This window comes from Polyodon spathula, chromosome 15 (assembly GCF_017654505.1).
Source record: "Polyodon spathula isolate WHYD16114869_AA chromosome 15, ASM1765450v1, whole genome shotgun sequence".
NCBI lineage: Eukaryota > Metazoa > Chordata > Actinopteri > Acipenseriformes > Polyodontidae > Polyodon > Polyodon spathula.
In genome coordinates, this window is record NC_054548.1 from 23,729,059 (window position 1) to 23,753,859 (window position 24,801).

Here is a 24,801-nt window from a genome sequence, read left to right on the forward strand (position 1 = left end):
GTCAAAAATCACTAAAGAATCATGCCAAAAGCTCATTGACAAATATCCTAATCATTTAAAAGAGGTTATTATTGCAAAAGGTGCCTCAACTAGCTGTTAATTTAATTGTCCTTGTCAGGGTATGAATACTTTTGAAATAGCATTTTTGGAATTTTGCAAAAAAAAAAAAAAATAGCTGAAATAAATAATTGCATTCATCTATTTCTCATCCACAAAAGCAAAACTTTTGCTACAAAAGATTTTTCCTATAATGTGTTTGTTTTCGGAAATTTCTTGAAATTATAAATTTCCATTGGGATATGTAAACTTTTTGACTACTATTACTTTTGACTGTGTGTGATATATATATATATATAGCGTTGGGACGAACATGACATTTTCATGTTCGGATAGTCCTTCAAGATTTACATATTTGTTTGGATATTCATTCATTTTCAAAACATTATCAAAGCCATTATATGTAACACTGTATTCAAGTTGATATCCCTTGAGTAAGAAAGGCCTTACTTTATCCTCGTGAATTGACTACACAACAAAGAAAGCAATACAGTAGTTAAATCTTGTGTGTATTTCAAGTATAAACAAAGTGGATAACGCTTTAAAAAAACAAAAAAAAATCCCTTCTATTGCCATGTCTTCACAGTAAACAAAGTAGCCATAGACACGTTTTTATAAAGTAGTAACATTAGTTTTTAACTTGTATAAACACTTCAAATAAAATAAATGTGAAAAAGGGGGCGTTGTACAATTAAAAGCAATATTTACACTGTTTCTGTAGTGCACTCCATTTATGAGAATCGCATCTGTCCTGGATAATTTGATTCCTATAAGCGACTGATTCTTAAAAGCAGACTGATATGATTGCAATTAGCAAAAGTGTGCCTCCACGCACAGCAGTTTAAATACAGTATACAAATGTCAACGATGCGCAATCACTGAGGACAATACATCAAAACAATCAAAGCAAGTCCTCGTGGGTAAGCAGCTTGTTATATGATCACGGTTATGTTTACTCAAGGTTGCAGAATCCTATTTTTCTACATTATACTTGAGAAGCGATTGTCTAGTGAGGGTGCCTAGTTTAACTGCCGCACGGTTGTACGTGTAATTGCCTTTGAATTTAAATGACATTGCAGTACAGTAGTTACTGTCACGACTACCACTGCATTTAAGCGTCTGTGGCTTGCTTTTTTTCAGTTTCGATGCAAATCTCACAGTTTTTCACTAAGCGGAGATGCAAAGCTCTGCAATTCCCCACCCCCCTCCTCACCGCGCCGCTACACAATACCCCTCCCTCTACATGCATATCACACAATAACAGTGCTGTACTCCGTAACAGTGAACACAAAAAATACCTGTACAATGCAGTCGCACATCTTCCTTTTTCCTGTCATGTCGACACACATAAACTGCACAACTTGCTTTTTTTCTGCTGGGACTCGCTGCAGATCAGGGATTATACTGAAACGCTGTGTACGTACCTAATCACGCGAGATGTAATCAAATTCTAAAACCGCTTTATTGGTTGTACACCTCATTGCACTTGATGCAGTATCGTATTACATGCAGTCAGTTTGCCCCGAAATTCTTCTTCTAAGCAGATTGCTTGATTCTTACAAGTGGAGTATTTTAGATCACTATATGCGGTTGATACTTATTTCAGTGATTCTTACCGACAGAGTGCACTGTATTTCTCTTTTTTTGCATTTCACTTAACAAAAACTAGGATTGCATCCAGAAAATGTTGATTACTGTACATGTTATTTCTTTTGCAAGTATGACCTGTATGTATTGTAGCAGTGGTAAAAATCCAAGTGTACAATTTTTATCTTCCAAAATAGATAGCTCTTTTATTTAGCAAATAGAGTGAACAACAACACTCACCAGTGCACAGAGCTGATCTTAGCTGATAGTCAGGACAGCAGCAGTGACAATGGCAAATCTCACAGAGATTAAATCATTTCTGACAGACAGAGGAGGTTTTGTGTCTGAAGTACTGATTGGGGCTGCCATCTTTGGAAAGCCTTGAGCAGGTCTTGTGCACGGGTTGAGTTTAGCAGTTTGGAGTGAGTCACAGCACAGCTTTGAATCATGGAGTTATATATAAAAACTAAAACTGCTGCTGAAGTACTTTCTTTTTTTTTTGTTCTCACTCAGTTTTTTGTTGTAAGTTAATATGCTGGTGCTTTTGCTAAATCCTGTGGTGATTTAAATGTAAAATGTCACGCTAACACCTTGAAAGTTTGTCCTTTTTTTTTTTTTTTTTTTTTTTTTTTATGCCAGCTTGTATAACTACCTACACAAATAATTTTTCAAAGAAAACATTTCGAAATCTCAGCAAAAAAATGTGGCATTTACCATAGAACTAATGTTAAAGCCAGGTTGCATAACTAAGTTTAAAGTACAATGCTATAGAAAAAGAGCTGCAGTCTGTAGCACCACTCTAGGTAATTTTCAGCGAAGGGCATGTTCGTGCCAAAGCTGCCGGATTCCAGCCTTGCTGAAGCACCCCCAGATCATCACGATCCTCCACCACATTTCACAGTGGGTGTGAGACACTGTTGCTTGTAGGCCTCTCCAGGTCTCCGTCTAACCATTAGACGACCAGGTGTTGGGCAAAGCTGAAAATTGGACTCATCTGGGGGTGCTTCAGCAAGGCTGGAATCGGGCAGATTTGTCTTTGTGAAGGGCGCATGAATCAAGCCAAGTACAAGGCTGTCCTGGAAGAAAACTTGCTTCCTTCTGCTCTGACAATGTTCCCCAACTCTGAGGATTGGTTTTTCCAGCAGGGCAATGCTCCATGCCACACAGCCAGGTCAATCAAGGTGTGGATGGAGGACCACCAGATCAAGACCCTGTCATGGCCAGCCCAATCTCCAGACCTGAACCCCATTGAAAACCTCTGGAATGTGATCAAGAGGAAGATGGATAGTCACAAGCCATCAAACAAAGCCGAGCTGCTTGAATTTTTGCACCAGGAGTGGCATAAAGTCACCCATCATCAATGTGAAAGACTGGTGGAGAGCATGCCAAGACGCATGAAAGCTGTGATTGAATACCAAATATTGATGTTCCACCAAATATTGATGTCTGAACTCTTCCTAAGTTAAAACATTAGTATTGTGTTGTTTAAAAATGAACCTGAACTTATTTTCTTTGCATTATTCAAGGTCTGACAACACTGCATCTTTTTTGTTATTTTGACCAGTTGTCATTTTCTGCAAGTAAATGCTCTAAATGACAATATTTTTATTTGGAATTTGGGAGAAATGTTGTCAGTAGTTTATAGAATAAAACAAAAATGTTCATTTTACCCAAACACATACCTATAAATAGTAAAACCAGAGAAACTGATAATTTTGCAGTGGTCTCTTAATTTTTTTCCAGAGCTCTGTGTGTGTGTGTGTGTGTGTGTGTGTGTGTGTGTGTATATATATATATATATATATATATATATATATATATATATATATATATATATATATATATATATATCCATTACATACATGTGATAAACACCACAGAAATGTACTGCATGGTGACATAATTACCAACTGAATTATCTGATTGGTTAGAAATTATTTAATTGGTTTGTAATCTAAAAATAAATCAATTAAACATTTGTGTAACCTAATGAAGAAACATGGCTATAAAGTAAGTTATGTCATTCCTCCTGAGAGACGTGAATTGATACAGTGTAAAATATGAACTCCTCTATCCCTTTTCAAAAGTGTTATTGCAGCCTAGGGAAAGACTTGCCCGTTATAGTGCCTACATTGAAAGGTCATTGACCCAATTCATGTATTTAGTAACCATGGGTAACCTGTAAATTTCACTCCCCTGTAATTGGTATTTTATTACATTATGATGTGTTGTTCTAATGAAAAATCAGCTTTGTATATTATACAGTACACACAGAAGCTGCAACCCCAAGAATTAGCAGTCAGCGGACTGACCTTTTTTAAAAAGATAACAAACGAATGGTTGCAGTATTCAACATTAGTCATGCAGGATTTACAAGAGAGCAAATATAAAAACTCCACATTCACAGTCCATACCACAGCACCAGTGCCTTGTTTCCTCTCCTTGTTTCGGTTTGTTTAGACACGGTTTGCTCCCACATTCCCTACAACACAACACTGTTTGAGAGAACAGAGACGCCAACTAGTCTGATAACTCTTAATTATCTTCTTTAATCCTGGCTATCCCTTAAAAGGCTTTGCCTCATAAATACACAAAGTGGACTTAAATATGTATTCTGAGGTCTAGTTAAAATCACAGGATGGCTAATCATAGCATTCTGTGAGGAATATGTAATCGCATTACACCATATGATGATGACAAGGCCCGAGGCCTACGCAGAACAACGTACATAATTTCAGATTGCTAGCTAAACGCTTTTGGCATCACCTGTTTTTTAACCCCCCCCCCCCCCCCCCCCCCCCCCCCCCCCCCCCGTTGCCCTTTAATTTTTAATTTAATTACAAAAGGAAGTGATACAAGGTTTTGAACTTGTCAGTGTTAACCCCTCCCCCTCCCCTCTTGCGCAATCACACATGCCTCACTCGCTTTCCCTCTGTTCCAGGAACTCTGTATTTGCTGGGTCTCCTTCTTGATTGGTTGCATGTGTGTTTATGCGTTGTTAAGAACAAGCTAGCCAACAGCCCACTGGGTCCTGCTCTCACTCAAGCCATTGTTATTGCTGCACATGCTATTGGTTGGACTGTTTTTCAATGGTGTTTTTTTTGGTTTGTTTGTTTTATTGCATATGTTAAATTACTTTTGGAATACACATGCAAACTTAAAAGCAATCAGAAGTCACATTCAACTGGAAGGTTAACCCCCTCCCCCCCACCAATTTCATTTTTCAGTTGATTTACCCCATGGTTCGTGCTTTTTGACAGTCGCTGTGATTTGCACGCTATACGTAGAAAGAAAGGCACGCAGTATACCTTTAAAAAAAACAAAGAGAAAGACAAAAATAATCATCTTTTGTATGCACAGTGTATGTGTAAATTGTAAAGGCCACGCAGTTTTAGTTTTATTTGGGTTTCACAGTTAAATCAGATGTCTGCTAAAAAGACAATAGAAACCATCTCAAAGCTTTATTGTTCTCCAATCATTTTCAGTTTTATCTTTTAAATCTAGTGGGATTCTGCTCTGCTTGAATACCGAATTGTCATGATTTACTCTTTGTCATCAGACAAGCGGCCTTTGTTATCTGTTTTATTTGTGTACATTTCTTGAAGGTAGTTTTTTCACCAGTATCTCATGCCCACCCAGCTCCCCCATCAAACCTACTGCTTGCCATTACATGACTGTGAGGCAGACAGTCATGCTGTTCGCAAAAGTAGGAGGCTATATAAAACTCCTTTTATTTCTTGGAAAGCACATAATTATTTACACATGGCCAGATTTATGTTACAATGTTGCAAAACCTAGTAGCAAGCAACTCTATCCAAGGACTCCAAAGTTTTTTTTTTTTTTGTTGTGGTTAAAGTATGGAACATTTAACAGAATTATTTTTTCACAAAACAATTTGTTCATTGCCGTTTTTGCATAGCATTTTCTAAAATATGGACACTGTGACTGTTACAACCTTGAACCTATTTAACATCCAGTTATGACCTTGAAATGAATCATATTACTATACATCATTTTGCTGATTATGTGTAATGAGGGATGATAAAGTGTGTGTATACATTCCCTAAAAGTAGTTTATGTATGTATTAATTCATTCATTTAAAAACTGTTTATACTGTACAAATGCTGTATATATTGGTTCTAACCCTGGGTGGCCCACTTACCCCACTCTGTTATTTTTTTTTAGGCCTGATTGTTGGTTTTATTACAGCCTTTCTGCCGTTGTTTGCGGGGTGCCCATGTGAATAAGATACTGCATCCTGAAAAGGTTTACTGTATCCTGTGTGGCTGTTTTTAAATAAATATATAAAGTAACCTTTTCCAGGTCCAGCATGATGTCGATTATTCCATGAGTGTTGAGATCTGTTTGATAAAGGCCCTCTTGCTGTGAATAGCTGTTGCTTTGTTCAGTTCCCACAGCTGTGAAAATGGGATTATCACCTCATTATCTATCTAGCGAGGAGTGGCGGAGTGTAGCTATTTCTGAATGCAGCTGCAACAGCTCACATGTTTCTTCCTCCTATCACAATCTTTTTACTACTTTTGTGGACTGGCATATTTTGATTTTTTTTTTCCTGCAGCTACTGTAGCATTTCACAAGGGTGACTTCTGATAAAAAAATTGCATCTTTCACATATTGTTAATCATTCTTATGCAGTGCAACAGACTGTGAATACACACTGTGAATGTAAGAACTGAAGGCCAGGGAACCCCTTTGGCCGTTTTGTCTTTGACTATAACATTTTAGAGTAGTGGGGTAAAACGAATAACAATTTTAACTAAATAAAGACATTTATGTAGAAGACAAAAATAAAGATTTGTTGACGGCTATTTTATTGTTAGACTTTAAACAGAACAACAGTACATTTGCAATGCAGCTGCTGTAATGTCTAATACAGTAAGCTGTGACACCAGGGGTGGAGTGCACCAAGCAGGCGTAAATTATGCCGTTGCAGCTGCTTACGCCATTGTTACTACTTAAAAAGTAAATTCCGTGCCAAGTGCACCAAAGTAAAATCATCCCTGGCATAGATGACCGAGTCGAAGCAGAGAAAGGAAGTTGCCATAGTTTCACATGTTTGTCTTACCATTCTATAAGCAAAAATGTCAAGAATATTTTTTTATTATTATTTTTTTTACAGTTCACGAAATACGCACACTGCTGTCTCTATATAAAGAGAACAAGAAAATTCTGAATTCTAAGCTTAACACAACAGTAATATTTAGTCAGAAGAAGTTCATATATTGAAGGTCATCCCGTAATTCATCTATAAGACGAAGGAGGTTCTGTCTTGGTAATCGATAGCCCCGATAGAGCTCAAGATCATAAAAAACATAGCCAATGGATTAAGTCTCTCTCTGTGACAGAGAGAATGGTTCTTGGTGATAATTCTCCCTCCTGAACTGTGAGGACGCAGTGTAAAGGGAACAGAGTTCCCAGGTCTAGATGGCCTAACAATTCATTCCCAGGGTTAGGTCATCTAGAAAAAGGGGCTCAGCTGAGGTACATTAAGTCATTGTCCAAGAGGGAAAGAGATGTAGCAACCACAGATTGGAGGAGAAATGGCTGCACTCGCTAACCAAGGAAGTGTGACTGAAGTTACAAATAGTGGACATAGCTTGGTGATCTGTTCCTTTGTTTATGGTTAAGAGAAATGCTGGAGGACAAAAGTAAAATAACCGTAAGTGTTTAGTGTTTGTTTGTTTTGTCAAGTCTAATTGTACTGTTTGTTATTTATTAGACGGCTGACACGATCCGGAGCTGTTGCTACATGCCAGCACAAATACCACACAATGCTTCACCACTGCACAAATAAATTGTATTTCACCATGAGCACTATAGCACTCACTCTGGACTTGAGAATGTGTTTGTGTTCTGTGTGAGTGTAAATACCATGTCTATATTTCGGGACTGAACACCATGTTATATTTAACTGTGCATACACATTGTTGTGTATTGCTAGTTTTCCATTGTTATATACTGTTGTCGTCAGACTTTGGATTACAATTAAACCATCATTTCACCAGTACTTTGTTGTTTATCACTGTCTTGAGCACTGCCTCACCTCTACACCTGCGCACTGCAAACCACTTAGCCACAGTCTCGTATGATTTTTTTTTTTTTTTGCAAATCATTGCACGGTGGTACTATAAATCATCAAACCAATGTACTATTCCGCCCATCTTTGGCTTTTACTAAACTAAATGTTATCTTATGATATTCAAAGATGATTTGCTTTTAAATTTAACTTTCTGCCTCTATCCCCTATGTTATTTGCCTGTCTACCCAGCCTTACACCTACCTCCTAGCAGGCGTTCAGTTACAACCCCTTTACAACCTAAATAAGTCTTACGTCTGCTTGATGCACTCCACAAAAAAATTGCGCCCATCACTTATGCCATCATAACACTTACGCCTGCTTGGTGCACTCCACCCCTGAACTTGTTCTTTTAGGATGAATGAAAGCTAAAGCAGACTAGGTGAATGATAGTGCTACAGTGGAAATATCCTTTCCAGATGGTTTTAAACATGGTACCTATGTCACCATCATGTTTAGATAGACCTTGCTTAATGTATCATACAAGTGTGATACGGCCCATTACATAGTGATTGTTTGTGTACTGAAAACTATCACAAGTAAAGTAGAAGTGGTCATTGTACACCAAACATTAAGTGTCATCCTGATTAGGGGCAGTCGATCCACATGTAGAAATCCACCAGGGTTGACACAATAACCCCAAGCACGGTGACACCCGAACCTTAGTGTGTTAGGGGTTACCCAATTTCCATTACAGGGCAGTAAATAGGCGGTCGGCCAGTCGTTGCCATTCGGAGCCTGACCCGACGTGTCCTTCGATAGGGTTGGGGGGGTGCCAATGGGGGGGGCCCCAACCCCTTCCCCCGGTAATTTTTTTTAACTAAAAAAAAAAAGATATATTTTAACTTGTTTATAAAACTTATAAGAACTTATAAGAACAATGCTGTGAAAATTATAGTCATTAAACATCATACATATTCATTATTACTACGAAACGAAAAAATGTTTTGCTTGTTGTGGATGTTGTGTATTCAGTCACATACTTGATTGGCATATGTCATCAACCTCCAGTGAGTTATTAGCCTAGCAAAACAAAAAGGCTTTTTTGCAACAATAGGTCCTGTAGTGTACTGTATGCTTTGCTGCTCTTGTGTATTAGCAATCTCATAGCAAGCTACTGCAAGCTAACATAGGACTTGAATGCTTAGAAGAGAGAATACAATAGTGCAAGCAACTGAGGAGAGGTGTTGATGGATCCAGATTACTGCTTTGGGTTGTGGGAAATTATTACTGTGTGTGTTCCATCTTTCCATTTTCATGATATAGTATTTGATTTGCTAACATAAAATATGTATTGTAGAATATATAGCTGCTGTGATAGTGGATGGTTAGAGCTCAATTAGTACAATTGCCTTAAGGGCGGTGTCAGCCTGTTTTTAAAGAGGAGTTGATAATGGTTTTAGACAAAGATATTCAGTAAGCAAGCAGTCTGATAAAATGAGAAAAATGCCCATCCTAGGGCTATATTTTCTTGGTCAGGCTATGAGGTTCTATAAACAGAAGTCTCTCTATAGAAACTATTTTCAAATCCTAATGATGCAAACATAGCTACTGTTACAGTACAAGGTTATGATTTTGTATATGAAGCTGTTTTTTTTTTGTTTTTTTTAAGTGACACGTTTTTATATTGAAGACATCTGCACTTTGTTAACTTATAGTCCTCCAAGCTGTCCCAAACCAATGGTATCTGGAGCCTGAGTACTAAGTGGCTAGAGAGACCTTATTTATTAGATTTTAAAATGTTTTTTTTTTTTATATATATACAACAGAGTCTGCAGTTACATATTGTAGACTTTTATAATAAAGGAGTAAAAAGGTGTGTCAGCATTAAATCCATTTGATAAATACTAAAAGACATTACAAATATTTCTGAAAATAGAAAATTAGAAAATGCATTTACATTTACCAACTAGCAGATTCAAGGATGGTTTCACAGCTGTCTTGGACTATTCGGCACCATTGCTTTTTGCTGTGAGTTTAGTTCATTTCAGTTAATTCTATTTAAATGCCTCTTTATGGGTGAGATTCATAAAGGAAAGGATCATTTTTGATCAGTAAGAATACTTGCAAGGCAAGTTTGAGTTGAATGGGGTGTATTTAAATTTAAATAAAAGTAGAAAATAAAACTACTTTTTTCAATATTTGTATGTCAATAAATAAATAATAAAATAACTTTTTCATTTTCCATTAATGGCTTCAGAGCTGGGAAATCCAAACTCCCAGAAATATCTAAATCCCAATTGAACTCTGATTTTTGCCAGGGACAGCTCTATTAGGCAATGGCATGTGTGAAGTCCTGGGCAAGCGATAAGACAAGGAAAATTGGCCAGAAATGGCCAATAATAAATACAAAAAAACAACAACTGTACAGCAGACATTATGCGTGCTCTCAAGATTATGGTTTTTGTAACATCTGTTGGGAGTTAGTGTCCTTCTCATACCATAGCTGTGTTGTATACAGTGTAGAGCGAGGTAATCAATCTCTCAGTACATGGTTGCATTACATCGCTGAACGCCTTGCAAATACTAATAACAGCAAGATAATGGAAGCTGTCTCCCTGATCCTAGCTTCCCTTGCTCACTGCCCTGCCTGTGGTGGCCATGAAATAAGGTCAAAGTATAGAAGGGTCTGGCGTCCATTCCAAACCTCTGATACATAGTCCCCAGCTTATGTAATCTGAACTGCGCCATGCCAGAACCTAGAAAGGAAATGATTACATCCAGCTATAATGCGTTGTACAACAATAGATTAGTGAGCGTGAAATTAAAAACTGCTGCTAACATACATTGAAAACAGGCAGGCGTTATACAGCTTGTTGCTTTGATAACAGAGACTGTGGTACTTCCAAAGAGGGACATAAACGCTTGTTAATTATTTTGCTTTGTTTTTCTATTTTTATTATGTTTTGTTTTGGAACACATTTCTCCTGAAACAGGAATGAGGAAGTGGGTAGTTGACTGGTGCGTTTTTCAATAAAAGTAGAATAGACTTTGAATATGCATTGTTGTCACTGTGCTCAAATTCCCTGCTTTTGTTAGACCCAAAGCTTCACATTTAAGCACCACAAAAGGAAAGTTTATTCAGAGTAGATCTTCACTAAATGGTGCTGGCTCTTGCTTCTATAAAGTTCATTTCTTAACAACATTAAACTGTATTGCGTGCGTTTTAAAACTAGCACGTTGTTGACATTTGTGCCTCTCAGCTGAAACACATACTGAAGTAATTGGATAATAATGATGATTTTGTCAGAAACAATATGGGAAAACCTGCCAATTTACCTTAACACTTTCAATGCTAGAGGTAACTTTACAGAGAGTTGAATGTTTGATGCCATATCTGAACTTGCAATACAGTACATTGCTTCTGTTTTATCTAATCTTTAACCAGTGCTTGAGATTGGGGGTGTAGATAAGGCATATGGTTTTGTTAAATAAAGCATTCCGTTTTGTAGATTCAGCTGGGTGTAGTGATTACTTTCAGTGAGCCACTGAATCCTGCTGTGGGTACTCACTCCTTTGTGCTGGTTAACATCAGTGTTTGATATAGGCAAGACTGGAATCTGGATGAATCGGCTCCCTTTCACCCCCTCATGAAAGAAATTGCTGAGCCCTCTGCATTGACCAAGCAAACATACGGTAGATGTGCTGTAATAATTGTTTAGCAGGGTTTGGGATTAATTTCTTGTGTACAGTATGTTAGTGTTTCTGACACATTTATGTATTCTGTAGTATTGCGATAACATTTCCACATTCTTTAGATTCTGCTTGCTGACATGGAATTTCCATAGCTACTGTAGTAAAAAACTGTTTTCCGATTCTGCAGAATGAGATCAATATATGATTTGTGTATTCGATTTTCACCTTTTTTTTTTTTCCCCAAAGCTTCAGATTACATGCAGTACATTTGTAGAAATCATTAATTGAATGCAAAAACACAATTTTATTTTTTGTGCAAGTTGTTTTGCGATTGTATAACACTTTCAGAAAAAAAAATTATAATGATGGCTTCTGTTTTTAGTCATTGAATTTTTCGGTGCTTATTTTTAGCTATTTTCGAGTTTAATGTAAATCGTTTTTTTTTTTTTTTTTTTTTTGGAGGGGGCTTGCGCTTTTTATGTAGTGTATAAAATTATTGTTTTCGGTTACTTTCCAAAATTCTTTTTTTCTGTCACAGTGTGAATGAACTCGACTGTACTTGCACACTTGTACTTGTACAGTAGTCTCCGTGTATAGGAACCTCCTAAGAGAACACCCTTGTGGGGTAACACATTTTTCCCAGCTAAAGGAACATGAACTTCGCTTAAACACCTTTTTGGCACCAATATCGATTTGTTCACAATGGATCCAGTACTATTTTGTAAAAAAGCGACTTGTCATCGCAATAATGTCTTGAGGGACACTGATTGGTTCATTAAATCTTTCCAGAACCACAGTCATATCATTGAATTATTTTGTATTCTGATTTTCACAAGGGCATCGCATCGCTACAGAATGGCATGCAAAGAAACTGAAAAATGTGCCGCTGTTTCTGTTGCTACACAGAGCTGGAAATTCTTAGCGCTCTGAAAAACCGGAATCAGACACAAGTCACCGAGCAAGTAGATGTTTCCCGTTCTAGTGAGATGCTGCACCATTCTATTAAATAATGTGCATGTCTTGTATATTGCTGCTGCATTTTGTAACGTGTGTACGGGTGCTGTGTTAATTTAGTTTGATAGTTAGTTTATTAATGTTAAGTTAACCCTATGTAGTGGACATTATTTTTGCCTCTGCCATTGTGATAACCCGAAATACACCCTCTGGCTAATTTCATATTACATAGCGGTTTAAGCTTTTTGACCATGTTGTTTTAGTTTTATTAATGTTAGCTTGTCTGTTACTTTATTGTTATAGTTTATTAACATACACTTACACGTGTTCCAATCCTCAAATAGAAATGTATGAATGTGCTGTCACTCAGTAGTTAGGGTGCGTTGAAATCAATGCAAGATACAAGTCAGGAAGGAGGGACATTGTCCAACTGTACTGAGAGTTTTGTTTTGTTTTTATAATCTACTGTATTTTATTAATTTTTTTTGCAGGAAAAGGACTAAAGTGAGCGAGTAACCATTTCCAGTGTTTTTCCGGTGTTTATTGGATAGCATCGATTTACATTTTTTTGGATCAGTTTTTATCCGTTTTTAAACCGAAAATCAGAAGCCCTAATTATAATTAAACTCGCAAGCCTTTAAGCTGCACTGTGTACATTACCATGCTTCCTATAAGCCACATATTGCACACTTTCTACTTGGAAGGTTCCTTGGTGTTTCAGGAATGTCATGTGCTGAAAAGCCTGGTTAACTTCTCATATTCTTTCAGGCCTCTATCAATACCATGCAACATTATTGGAGGCTGTGTGGTCCGTTGGTTATAGAAAAGGGCTTGTAACCAGGAGGTGTCTGGTTCAAATCCCGGCTCATTCACTGACTCACTGTGTGACCTTCCACTCCGTCTTTTGGGTGAGACGTTGTTGTAAGTGACTATAGCTGATGCGTAGTTCACACACCCTAATCTCTAAGTCCCATTAGATAAAGAAACAGATAATAATAATTATTGACATTTAGTAATTGTGTTTCCTTGGCAACACCAGTAATGGTCAGAAAAAAAAATAGGATATTTGAATCTTTTTTATTATTGTTATTATTTTTGTTTTAACACTTTTGAAGAGTTTGGGGAATTTAAAAAAGGTACAAGTACTTAAATGTGTTAGTTGGTTTGTTTTAGGTTTTACATAACTGCTCCCATTTTTGTTCTACTGTGGAGGTTCCTGACTTTTTTAGTTTGTGATTAGTTGACATCCTATTGAGATTTATCCATCTATTTGGAAGATTATTAAATATTTACTGTGTTAGACTAGTCTGTGAGTGCTACAGTCACTTTAACCACATGCTGCTAATATTGGCTAATTAATGCCCAATAGAAACAAATGTAAAGATTGTGTTTAATTACAATAATATTCTTTCTGCAACAAAGTACTGGTACGGTTTATAGTAAACACTCTGCTTTTGCAAAAGTTTGACAGTCTGGTCAGAATCATACTTGCTTAGATTTTAAATGATAAAGGTTTTAAGTTGGAATTGTTCTACTGAAATAAGTTTTCTTCTTGTAGAAATTTCCACAACAACAAATTAATCTTTTTCTTAGAGAAGTGTTTGCAGGCTTCATAGAACTGCCAGAAGTAATAAGGGTATCATTTATTTTCATGGGCATAAATGCTTCATTACCTTGGAGACTAAATTGGATGATAGGATCGTAGCCTGGCAACCTGACACCATTGTAAACACTATAGCTAGGAGTGTTGTTTTAATCCATTGTTTTTTTTCTTGTTTAAATTTTTTGTTTTTGTCCTGCAGTAATTAGTGACCTTGGACTGCCTGGTATTTATAATGGCAGTGCTACTTTCCTGACACACATTGTGATTTAGGGACATTCACTGACTTTAAGCCAATACCAAGCCAAATACACAGTATAACCAAAATAGTGTTCTGATAGTAGAAGGTTACAATTAACCCACCCATGCTTTTTTTTTTTCAACTTAGATGTGGTATTGTCAATGCAGTGCTATTCTGTATTATGGTTTATGTAGTGATGTGTTTATGCATCAGTTGTTTTTTAGTTAAATAAAAATTTGTGAATCCAGATAGTTGATGAGATATGCGGGGACTCTCAACACTAGAGTTAAAAGGTTAAAGGACGCTATGCTAAAGAGCACTGTTTTAGCTGACACAGCACTCCAGGACACAGACTTATAAAGTAATAGCTCCAGCTTGGACAGGATGCCAGATCGTGTAATTGCTGGGTTAGGAGCAAATGTAAAAAATAACTAAACAAAGAGAATGGGAGTTAAGCATGATCTCGGATCATTTTCAAATTTGTCAGAGCCTGGGACCCAGACAGATCTGTCCACAGTGAACATTAATCTTGATGTACTCTGTTTGTATTAGAATTTATTTTTTAATTAGGAATGCAGATCTGGGGAGAAGCGTGTGTGAGGGTTTGTTAGTTTTGGAGAGCAATAATCATTGTTACAATGTACAAGGAGACGTTGCTGCTGCTTAAAAAAATAAATTGCAGTTCTGTGTTCTTCCAAGTTTTTGAAGTTATTTAATAAGTTAATTTATTTTCACAGATTTTCATATTTTAACTTGCATGACCAGTGCAATTTTTTTTTCCCCCCATTAGTGCCATAATTTCTGCACTGGTTGGACTTATCAAAAGCAAGGCGTCTGGGTGTCTGTGTAAGGAGGTTTTGTGCATCATAATCCACCATCACCATTAGGACATTGGTGTCTTTTTACTGTAGGTACAGTCATCTCTGTGAAGATCCAGTTTGCATAAACAAAATGGTTTACCTCAAAACGCTTCTCACATACCAGAATATTAATGTAAGGTAAAACGACAAGAAACTACTACTAGACAAACATGAAGGTTCTGGCTGAAACATCTACCGATTTGGTTTTGTTTCTTATAGCCTTACCTTCAGAGCTTTTTGATTGAGCGTTTTTGAAATTATGGATAATAGTAATAATGTAAAAAGCAAGGTATTGATACCTTACAAAGAATGGTGACTAAATCAAACAACTGCGAAAAAAACTTGAGAAACAAAATCCATAAAGGACTAGGGGAGGCCAGTGCTTTGTGGGAGCAATGGATGGCTTTGTTGTATGTACTGTCAGTGTGGCACCTTCTCATGAGCACGTCATTAGAAATTAAAATCCAGACTTTGTTGACAGCTCAACATCCTGTAATTCCAGAGCATGACAATATGTAAAGAAGAGACATTAAGAAACCTCACAACTTTCATCCACCAATTAGGAAACATCATTGCAGGGCATTGTGACCTTTTAAAATAAACGAAAATGGAAATAAAAGGAAAGACCTAATAATAATAATAATAATAATAATAATAATAATAATAATAAACTGTACATTTTAAAATGTCATTGATTACAGTAACAATAGGCACTGTTTACTGCTTAGCAATTGCAATAAAGCCTGTTATTGGTTTTCTGTACGTTTGTACCTTCTCAATCTGTTCGACTACTAGACTACATTTGTGTTCTAATCAGGGTTCTATTTAATTCCAAGAAGCCAGCAGGGACTGATCTTCATAGGTAGGACAGCAGTGCCATTATCTCAAATAAACTGAACTCCACTTAGATAGTTCAGCATGCTGTATAAGGGGAGACGGAGGGCATTTTTAATGAAACAAGCTTTATATATATATATATATATATATATATATATATATATATATATATATATATATATATATATATATATATATATATAGTAAGATAGCAGGGAGGGGGTTAAAATTCCTGCCTGCTAAAACCTTGTGAGAATGCACTTTTGGGTGAATGGGCTAAGGGTTTCTAATTGTGTAAATTGTTTTTATTGTTTAGATAATCCCCTGCACCTGGTGCTAATTGTAAACTGGAGCCAGGTGCAGGGTATTTAAGAGAGGCAGCCAGTTTGCTCAGGGCTGCTGAGTGAAGAGCCCGACTATGTGTGTGTGTGTCCAGTCGTATCAAGAAAGGTATTGTGTGAAACAGGTGTAAGTTTTGTGAGTGACAGGTAAACGGCTTAGCTGGCCTGTGAGTTAGCTAGGAACCAGTCTGTGTTTAGTCAGAGCTCTAAAGGAGAGCTAGGTGTTGATTTCTGTTTGTTTAATTTTTGTTTTTGATTTGTGTTTATTAAAAGTGCACAATCGTGCTAAAAAAAATCAATTTCTGAGTGTTGGGTCTATTTTAAAGGGGCAACGAACCGAGTGAGGTGCAAGGATCTTTTACATATGGTGGCAGCAAGTGTGGGCGCCCCTAAAGACCCAGAAAATTGATTTTAAAGATTTGTTTGATTGGCTCCAGAATTGGGCAGAAGAAGTCCTACGGTCTCCAGATCTCAAAAGAGGAGAGAAAAGGAAAAGATTAGACGATGAAAATAATTAAGAGCCAGAGAGAAAAATTAAGAGGGAGGAGCCACCGCTCCCGGAGCCCAGAGTGGAGGAGCCGCCACTCCCAGAGCCCAGAGTGGAGGAGCCACCACTCCCAGAGCCCAGAGAGGAGTAGCCACCACTCCCAGAGCCCAGAGAGGAGGAGCCGCCACTCCCAGAGCCCAGAGAGGAGGAGCCGCCACTCCCAGAGCCCAGAGAGGAGGAGCCGTTGCTTCCAGAGCCCAGAGAGGAGGAGATGAGGTGCCCACCTCCATCACCCCAGCGAACCAGTCCGGCACTGTCAGGTGCGGTCCCTTGCCCCGTGCTTCTGGACACCCTGCCGGTATTCCTAGACCTCCCTGCGTTGGACCTGGAGCCCAGGAGTCTACAGCATTGGCCACAGCTTTTCTCCTGGTTCCCTTCTCTGCTCTTCCCGAACACCCAGACGTCGCTGGGCTGCTGCCAGACGTCGCTGGTGCTCCCCCTATTCGCTGCTTCGCTCCCCCTGGGTGATCGGACATCGCTGCGCCGGTCCCCAGTGGAAAACCTCTGTCTACTGCTGCATCCTCCTGTTCCCCGGTCGTCGCTTTGGTCGGCCCTGTCATCCCGATGTGGTCCCTTGTCGCCGGTTCATGGTCCCTTCCCAGAGGTGCCGGAAGGTCCGACCCACCCTCATGTCCGCCAGTGGAAGAGGGCGGAAATAGAAATTTCGGGACTTGAGTGTGGGTGGTTGTGTTTTAGGGGAGGGGGTGGCCTTGGTATGGCCGATCACTTGGGGGGGGGGGGGGGGGGGGGGGGGGGGGGGGGGGGGGGGGGGAGAGAGGAGAGGTGTTGATTTCTGTTTGTTTAATTTTAGTTTTTGATTTGTGTTTATTAAAAGTGCACAATCGGGCTAAAAAAAATCAATTTCTGAGTGTTGGGTCTATTTTAAAGTGGCAACAAACTGAGTGAGGTGCAAGGATCTTTTACAATATATATAGTATACACATACAGGATCTCGGACTGAGCTTTTCCAGCGCTGTACAAAGAAAGCACTTAACGTTTGGCTGCTTTTGTTCAAAGAATGTGTTGAAGTGTCTGGAAACCCACATCAAATTTTCCAGAGGGCTCTGATGGCATAGTGTTTGCCCCACCATGCTCATGCCAAGACTACTTTGCCAGCAGTTGTTACAAAGTCGTGGTAATGCATTTCTTAAGAATGCTTTTGTTTTAGAGATAACACTACAGCAAAAAGGACTATAGCTGATCGTGTCTGTCTGCCCATCTGTCTGTCACACTCCACGAGGTGAAAACTATTGCCTTGATCTTGCACCAAACTTATATCAGTCCTAAAATGCACACTGAACCACATCCTGTTGAATTGGAGTGCAAAACACATGACTGGACCAGTTATCTGTGTTAGGTGTGGATTCAAAGCAAGAGAAACATTCTCACACACAGTTTTCCGAAGAAAATATTCAGAGTTCTCATCTCTTTGTCACCACCCTCGAAACACCGGCGTTTTATCAAGCTGAGCATATCGGTAACTTCCAACGGCCTTTGGGGAATGACTAGAAAGCATTTCGTCTGGTTCATTTTAAAGGATTACTCTACCTTTTAAATATATATATTAGTGCCTATAGAAAGTCTACATCCCCTTCCAAACTTGTCACCTTTTGTTGCATTTTAGCCTGGAATTAAAATGCATTAAAATTGTTTTTTTTTGTTCATTTAGCTACACATCCTACACCATAACTTCCAATTAAAAAAAATATTCTAGAAATTTGTAGAAAATTAATTAAAAAATAAAAACTGAAATGGTTTGGTTGGATAAGTGTCCACCCCCTTGTAACAACAATCCTAAATTGAGATCAGGCCGTCCCTCCAAAGTGGATGACCGAGCAAGAAGGAGAATGCAAAGTGTTATGTTTGGCGCAAACCCAACACAGCTCATCCCCCAAAGAACACCATCCCTACTGTGAAGCATGGTGGTGGCAACATCATGTTATGGGGATGTTTGTCATCAGCAGGGACTGGGACACTAGTCAGGATAGAAGGGAAAATGAATGGAGCAAAGTACAGAAAAGTTCTTGAGGAAAGCCTGCTGCCCTCTGCAAGAAAGCTGAAACTGGTACGGAGGTTCACCTTTCAGCATGACAACGACCCAAAGCACACAGCCCAAGCTACACTGGAGTGGCCAAGGAACAAAAAGGTAAATATCCTTGAGTGGCCCACAGTCAGAGCCCCGACCTAAATCCAATCGAAAATTTGTGGCATGACTTGAAGATTGCTGTCCCAACGGAACTTGACAGAGCTTGAACAGTTTTGTAAAGAAGAATGGTCAAATATTGCGAAATCTAGGTCTGCAAAGTTGGTAGAGATGTATCCCAACAGACTCACAGCTGTAATTGCTAACAAAGGTGCTTCCACCAAGCATTAACTCGGGATCGAGACTTAACTGATCTTTCAGTTTTGTATTTTTAATATATAATCTTTTTCTTAATAAAACCTTTTTTTCCCCTTAACAGTGTGGAGTTTGGTGTGTAGATAAGTGGAAAAAAATCCACATTTAAATGCATGAAACTCTGAGGCACTGACACAACAAAATGTGAAAAAAAAAGACTTTCTATAACTGTGTGTGTGTGTGTGTGTGTGTGTGTGTGTGTGTGTGTGTGTGTGTGTGTGTGTGTGTGTGTGTGTGTGTGTGTGTGTGTGTGTGTGTGTGTGTGTGTGTGTGTGTGTGTGTGTTTCTATGTGTGTGTGTGTGTGTGTGTGTGTGTGTGTGTGTGTGTGTGTACGCCATGCATCGGGAACAAAAGGTAAGCAGCAATGAAGGCAGACGCAGTTCTGCCTGTGCTCTTACCTCTCGCACTCCTGTTCCAGCAGGGTGGTGAATTCGTCACTCTTCTGCATGTACTCCGTGTGTTTCCTCTTCTCGTCCTCCAGCTCGTAGATGCTTTTTTTGTGGGACTTCTCAACAAGGAGCAGCTGCTCTAACATGCGTCGGTGTGTCTCCTTCTGCTTCTCCACCACCTTGTCTAACTGTGGGCAGAGAAATCAGAAGCTATGGAGGTTGTGACTGACAAGTAAAAGAAGTATGTACAAAGCAACGCCCCCTAGGGGCACTACAGCTTGCTGTTTATATTTTTGTTTAGGGGATCACAACAGCATTTAAACATTGGAAAGATATATGCAATAAATGATTAAATAAATCAAAACAAGAATGAAATATATATATATATATATTTAATTTAGGCCCTATATAAGGATAATATATATTTTAAATCCCTGCCCTTAATGAGCCACCATAAAAATGTGTATGAACTGCACATAAACAGCTAAACAGAAATGTTACAATATAGTCTGATCTGCTAGTCCTGTATTTCTTTGTGAAAAAGGAATGTGCAGAAATTGTATGTGAATTAGGCAATACTCCAGTGAAATCCAAACATACACAAATTCACCCGGTTGGACACGGCGTTTTTGGAAAAGTGAAACCATTATAGAACTGGTTTGTCTGTTCAGACTTTACTTGAACCGATCTTGTGAAAACTGTTCTATCTAAAACTGATCTGAGACCTATTCCCAGCAGGTCTGAGTTGAACTGGTCTCAGACTGTACTCTGAATAGTCAGATCTAGAATGTGACTCAGTTTGTTTTATTCAGCCTTGTCTGTACACAGGTTAATACTTCAATCAAGTTTTGTGTAAATGTGTTTTGGTTTTGGGAAACAGACATGAGCCTAATCCTTCTGAAAACAGTGCTCCACCCATGCATTTCAAAAAGCAAGGAAACAGGTTTGTTTTCCAAGCTCTAAAGTTGGCCCATTTCTCACTGATAAGCAAGGCTCCAGTGTGTAATACATGGATTTATGCCTGTGGGGAACAGCAAGTTTTTTAAACTGTACTGTATTTAATGACTGGTACTCACAAAACCTTTATATTTGAGTTTAGATGGAGTCACTTTAGATACATTTGACGGCATCTTCCTCTGCTGTGTAGTCGCTAGGGCTACATTGATATAATTTTTAATTAAGGAGAATTCTGCATCCTGTATGACATTTAATCTGACAACAAAATTTGATATTTTAGAAAGACCTTCAATTTAAGACTTTAAAAAGACTTCCATTAAAACATGTTTGACATCACCTTGATATTTTGATTGATTAGTTCTGCAAATCTTAACTAAAAGTGGCTGCGTGTCTTTGAAGAGAAGGGGAGTTCGGGGCACATTTATTCATCAACGAAACCACAGTCAAACAACTCAGCAGAAAAGTGAATATAATTTAATCATAGCAATACATAATTATAGTATTACACATTTCAAACGTAACACCTGGAAAAATTGCTTGCAATTTCAGTTTAGCATTTCATATTGATTGCCAAAAGTAATACAATTATACATTAATGTTAAAGTTTTCATAATTACAAGTTAATTTCCACAGAAACACTCCCCCCTTCTAATATATGTATTTTTTTCAGACAAGTTCAGGAACAACAGTAATTTCATCATCACTTAGTAAATCTCTATCAATTACACGGACGTTAGGTTTAAACTTTCCTGACTATAACCACTTCCGTTTTGACTGAGTACTTCTCAAACACTGATCGCTTGCAATGATATTTAGTTTTGCAGTCTTCATCTGTTTTAGGTTTGGCAAAACGATCAATAACTTTACTCTCTGTGCTCGGTTCACATCCCTTTGTTTTGTGTTTTTATTTTTCTAATGCCACTTTCATGTTCTACATCTAAAACATAGTCCTTGCTACCATCTTCACTACAACAGACACTTTTGTCTGTCTAATTAGGATTTCAAACTCAGACTCAAACATTTTAACTGTTAAGTGTAACAAAAGAGCAAAAACCAAATCCAATTACCAAATTATTAGTGAAATCTCATTACCGAACAAGTAGCACTTATGAAGAAATGTTTTAAGTGTTGAATCGGTGCCTAACAGCACTCGAAACAGTGGCATATTTTTACTGATCCAGCACGTAGCATTGTTTATCCCTTACTGAATGCTCATACTGTAAATTAAAAAAAAAAAAAAATGGCATAAAAAAAATTGGCACACTATTTAAAAAATAATGATTCTGGTCACATTTTTTGGGGAAAAGAGCACATGCCATTGACTATACCCACCTCAGCCACAGGCTTCTCGTAAATGTCTTCCTGCCACTGTGTGGCTCTCCCCTGGATGGCATCTCTCTGGAGGGCCTGCAAGACATTCTGTGGGGTCGCAAAGCCATACTGGGCTTCTAGCAGAGCCAAGTCGATCTTCTGTGCTTTGAGGACAGTGATGACTTCATCGCGAGCCTAAAAGATAGCACAAGCTTTAAAGCAGATAATGCTGATTTGTGTTCATAGATTGCTTCTTTATTTGGCGGTAGTGAATTAGCAAGTGGACCTGGAGTACTGCCCATGTAAAGTTTGGAATAACCATGAACTACCCACATTTGTGAAATAAAGATATTTTGTCATAAAGAAAAAATGAATGCATATAAATAATATTAGACATTATCCTCAAGTGCAACCAATTGCAAAATAACATGCGTATGTTAACTAATCAGTGCAGATTTCCAACAGTGTTACATTGTATTATAATTAAATACTGACAAGTTAAAAAGAATCTTTAGCACACTTCAGTTGCTATCACACAAGTGTCCTTGCCCTGCTGCCACTATATGCTGAACAGCCAGAAAAAGCATATCATGTGAATCTTGTATAGAAACTTGTAATTCTGACCTGGAGCTCCCCCTCCAGCATGCTGAGCAGAAAGAGCAGGTCATCCCGGGAGAGCTCCCTGCCCTTCCCTGTAGCCACACCCCCCGACCTGTGGCTCCGCCCAGCTCCTCTCTTGTGGTTCCTCAGGACAGTCCCAGTGTCCTCTGAGAGGTCCCTCTCCCTGACAGTCCATTTGGCTTTCCCTGTCTCACTGCTGGCCGAGTCCTCGCATTCAGAGTTCCTGCGTCTGGAGCGAGCGTGATGCTGGGTACGCTTCATCTTCACAGGATTCTCCATGCTGTTACTACGAGAGCGCATGGTTACCTACCAGAGTGGGGAACAAATGGAGATTGAATGGTCTAACTGTGAGTGAAACCCACTTTGCTGTACAGTATGTGACTTCCCTTAAAAAATCTGTGCGGTTCTACAGTGCATAACCTGTTATAACTTGAGAGTGGTTGCTTTTTCTTTTCTTGCAGTATTTTTTTCATTAAGTAAATATCATTCCATTCCTTTCAAATGGATAAAACAAACACTGAATAATTGGTGTACCCGTTCAAGCTCAGACTCTGCCTATATAATGTAAAACACTATGGTTTTCATGATTAACCTAATAGGCGATAGACTTTTTCAGTGATTGCCGAGATAATAATTTATTACAGCTGGCCAATGCAACATACAGACTGTTCTTGCTTTTATATTTTGGCATCCTAAGTTTAATGCAAAGATTGTACCATAGAATGTATCTATCACAAGTTCCATAAGACTTATCTTACTTTGTGGAGAGTCTTAATTACTCACCCTAAAATTACTGCTGTTTTTTTTTACATTAATTGATGGTTAGTGGAAGGTGTGGTACCATAGTAAGCAGACTTAAAAGCACCCCAAAGCTTTATTTATATAGTTTACTACTGGAATAACATCACTGGGCAAACGTGTTGTTATACTTAGACTGTGACTTTACTAAATGTATTACTCACACCTGAGCTTACATTGGATGTGTAACTTAATATGAGGAAATTAGCTAATATTGCCAGTGTCTGTCAATTATACTATACTTAAACGGTATAGTTCCCTGCAGGCAGTCATCTTCTGTTCATAGACTTTTCAACAAAGATAGATAAGTAGGCTGTATAGTAACCACAGCACTACTGTATGTAGCCCCCAAAGGAAGCCCAACCCTAAACCAGAAACATCACATGCTGATTCAAAGTAGGATATTCAAGGGGGGATGTACGGTATTTAGTTCTGTCTGTGAACTCTTGTGCCCTGAGAATAGACAAAACCATCCACAGTTCATTTTCCACTCCAAAGCACCTGGTTCTGTCGTCATAAAATCACTTAATTTGACCAGTTCAGGGATGTAACCTTGGAGAAGAAAATGTCTGCAATTACTGTATCTTTGTTTACTTGAATAATTCTTACACTGACTTTAGTCAACAACCTAGTTGTTTTTTCTTTTTGATTTTTCGTACGCAATCTCTGTTGTTAAGGTCCAATGCAACCATGCTCTAGCCAGTTTTAGAAACCAGTTTTAGCTAAATACCCGACTCAAGATATGGGTGGTCAAAGGAGCTCTCGCCATGGCCAAACAGATCGAGATTAAAAGGCTCAAAACAATAGATTGTGCGTGTCCCGTTAGTAGCTGTCAGTTTGTTTTTCATTCAACAGTTTCCTTCAGTTTTTTCTTGACAGTTTTTGTAGGTTCGGTATTCAGTTTGGTATTTGGCCGAATCTTTTGAGATGGATTCGGTATTCAGCTGAATCTCAAAAACTTGGATTTGGTGCATCCCTACAGTGAAATACAAGGCATAGTACATTAAATACAAACTGTAAAAAAACAATGCAAATACATGAACTACAAGCATATTACATTAAGTACAGGGCTAGGATGTGAATTCTAAACATTGTGGATGTGTGTGTCATACAGAACCATACATAAAAACCTGAAGTAGCAAATTAGACAACAGGTAATAACAGAGATCAGTCTTAAAGAGCATTGAAAGCAAGAGAGAACAAGTGGATCTTGAGAGTTGATTTGAAGCGAGCGACTGTGGGAGCTGCATGCACTAAAGCTGGGAGAGTTCCAGAGAGTCAGGGCCATGAAGCTAAAAGCGCACTCTCCGAGTGTGGTGCACTTTTGCTTGGGTATAACAAGCAAGTCAGAGTCAGAGGACCTCAGCTTGTGTGCAGGGACATAGCGGGTTAGCATCTGGTAAGGATCTAGCAGCTGCAATCGATTTATGGCGCGTGACAGATGACCACCATAGAGAGAGTTGCAGTAGAGTCGAGAGGCGATGAATGCATGACAGAGTATCTCTGCATCTGGGAGGGAAAGGTAGGGACGGACCTTTTGAGGTGTTTTGGAGGTGGTAGAAGGTGGA

At 38.5% G+C, this 24,801-nt stretch overlaps 2 protein-coding genes across 4 annotated transcripts in view; one reads left to right on the forward strand and one right to left on the reverse strand.

The window, feature by feature from the left end:
- The window catches only part of LOC121327984 (protein CMSS1-like), a 125,334-nt gene that overhangs the window by 49,431 nt on the left and 51,102 nt on the right, over positions 1-24,801 (forward strand). The window contains exon 1 of one of the 2 annotated variants that reach the window (XM_041272390.1): positions 9,545-11,378. The exons of the other annotated variant lie outside the window; for it this stretch is intronic. Coding sequence (XP_041128324.1) covers positions 11,333-11,378 — 46 coding nt within the window. The 5' untranslated portion in view covers positions 9,545-11,332. Of the gene's footprint in view, positions 1-9,544; positions 11,379-24,801 lie in introns of those variants that run through there. 2 annotated transcript variants of the gene reach the window in all.
- The window catches only part of LOC121327983 (filamin A-interacting protein 1-like), an 85,903-nt gene that overhangs the window by 41,169 nt on the left and 19,933 nt on the right, over positions 1-24,801 (reverse strand). For both annotated transcript variants that reach the window (XM_041272387.1, XM_041272386.1), the window contains exons 2-4: positions 22,439-22,741; positions 21,836-22,009; positions 19,556-19,734 (exon numbers count right to left, since the gene is read on the reverse strand). In XM_041272387.1, coding sequence (XP_041128321.1) covers positions 19,556-19,734; positions 21,836-22,009; positions 22,439-22,741 — 656 coding nt within the window. The remainder of the gene's footprint in view (positions 1-19,555; positions 19,735-21,835; positions 22,010-22,438; positions 22,742-24,801) is intronic.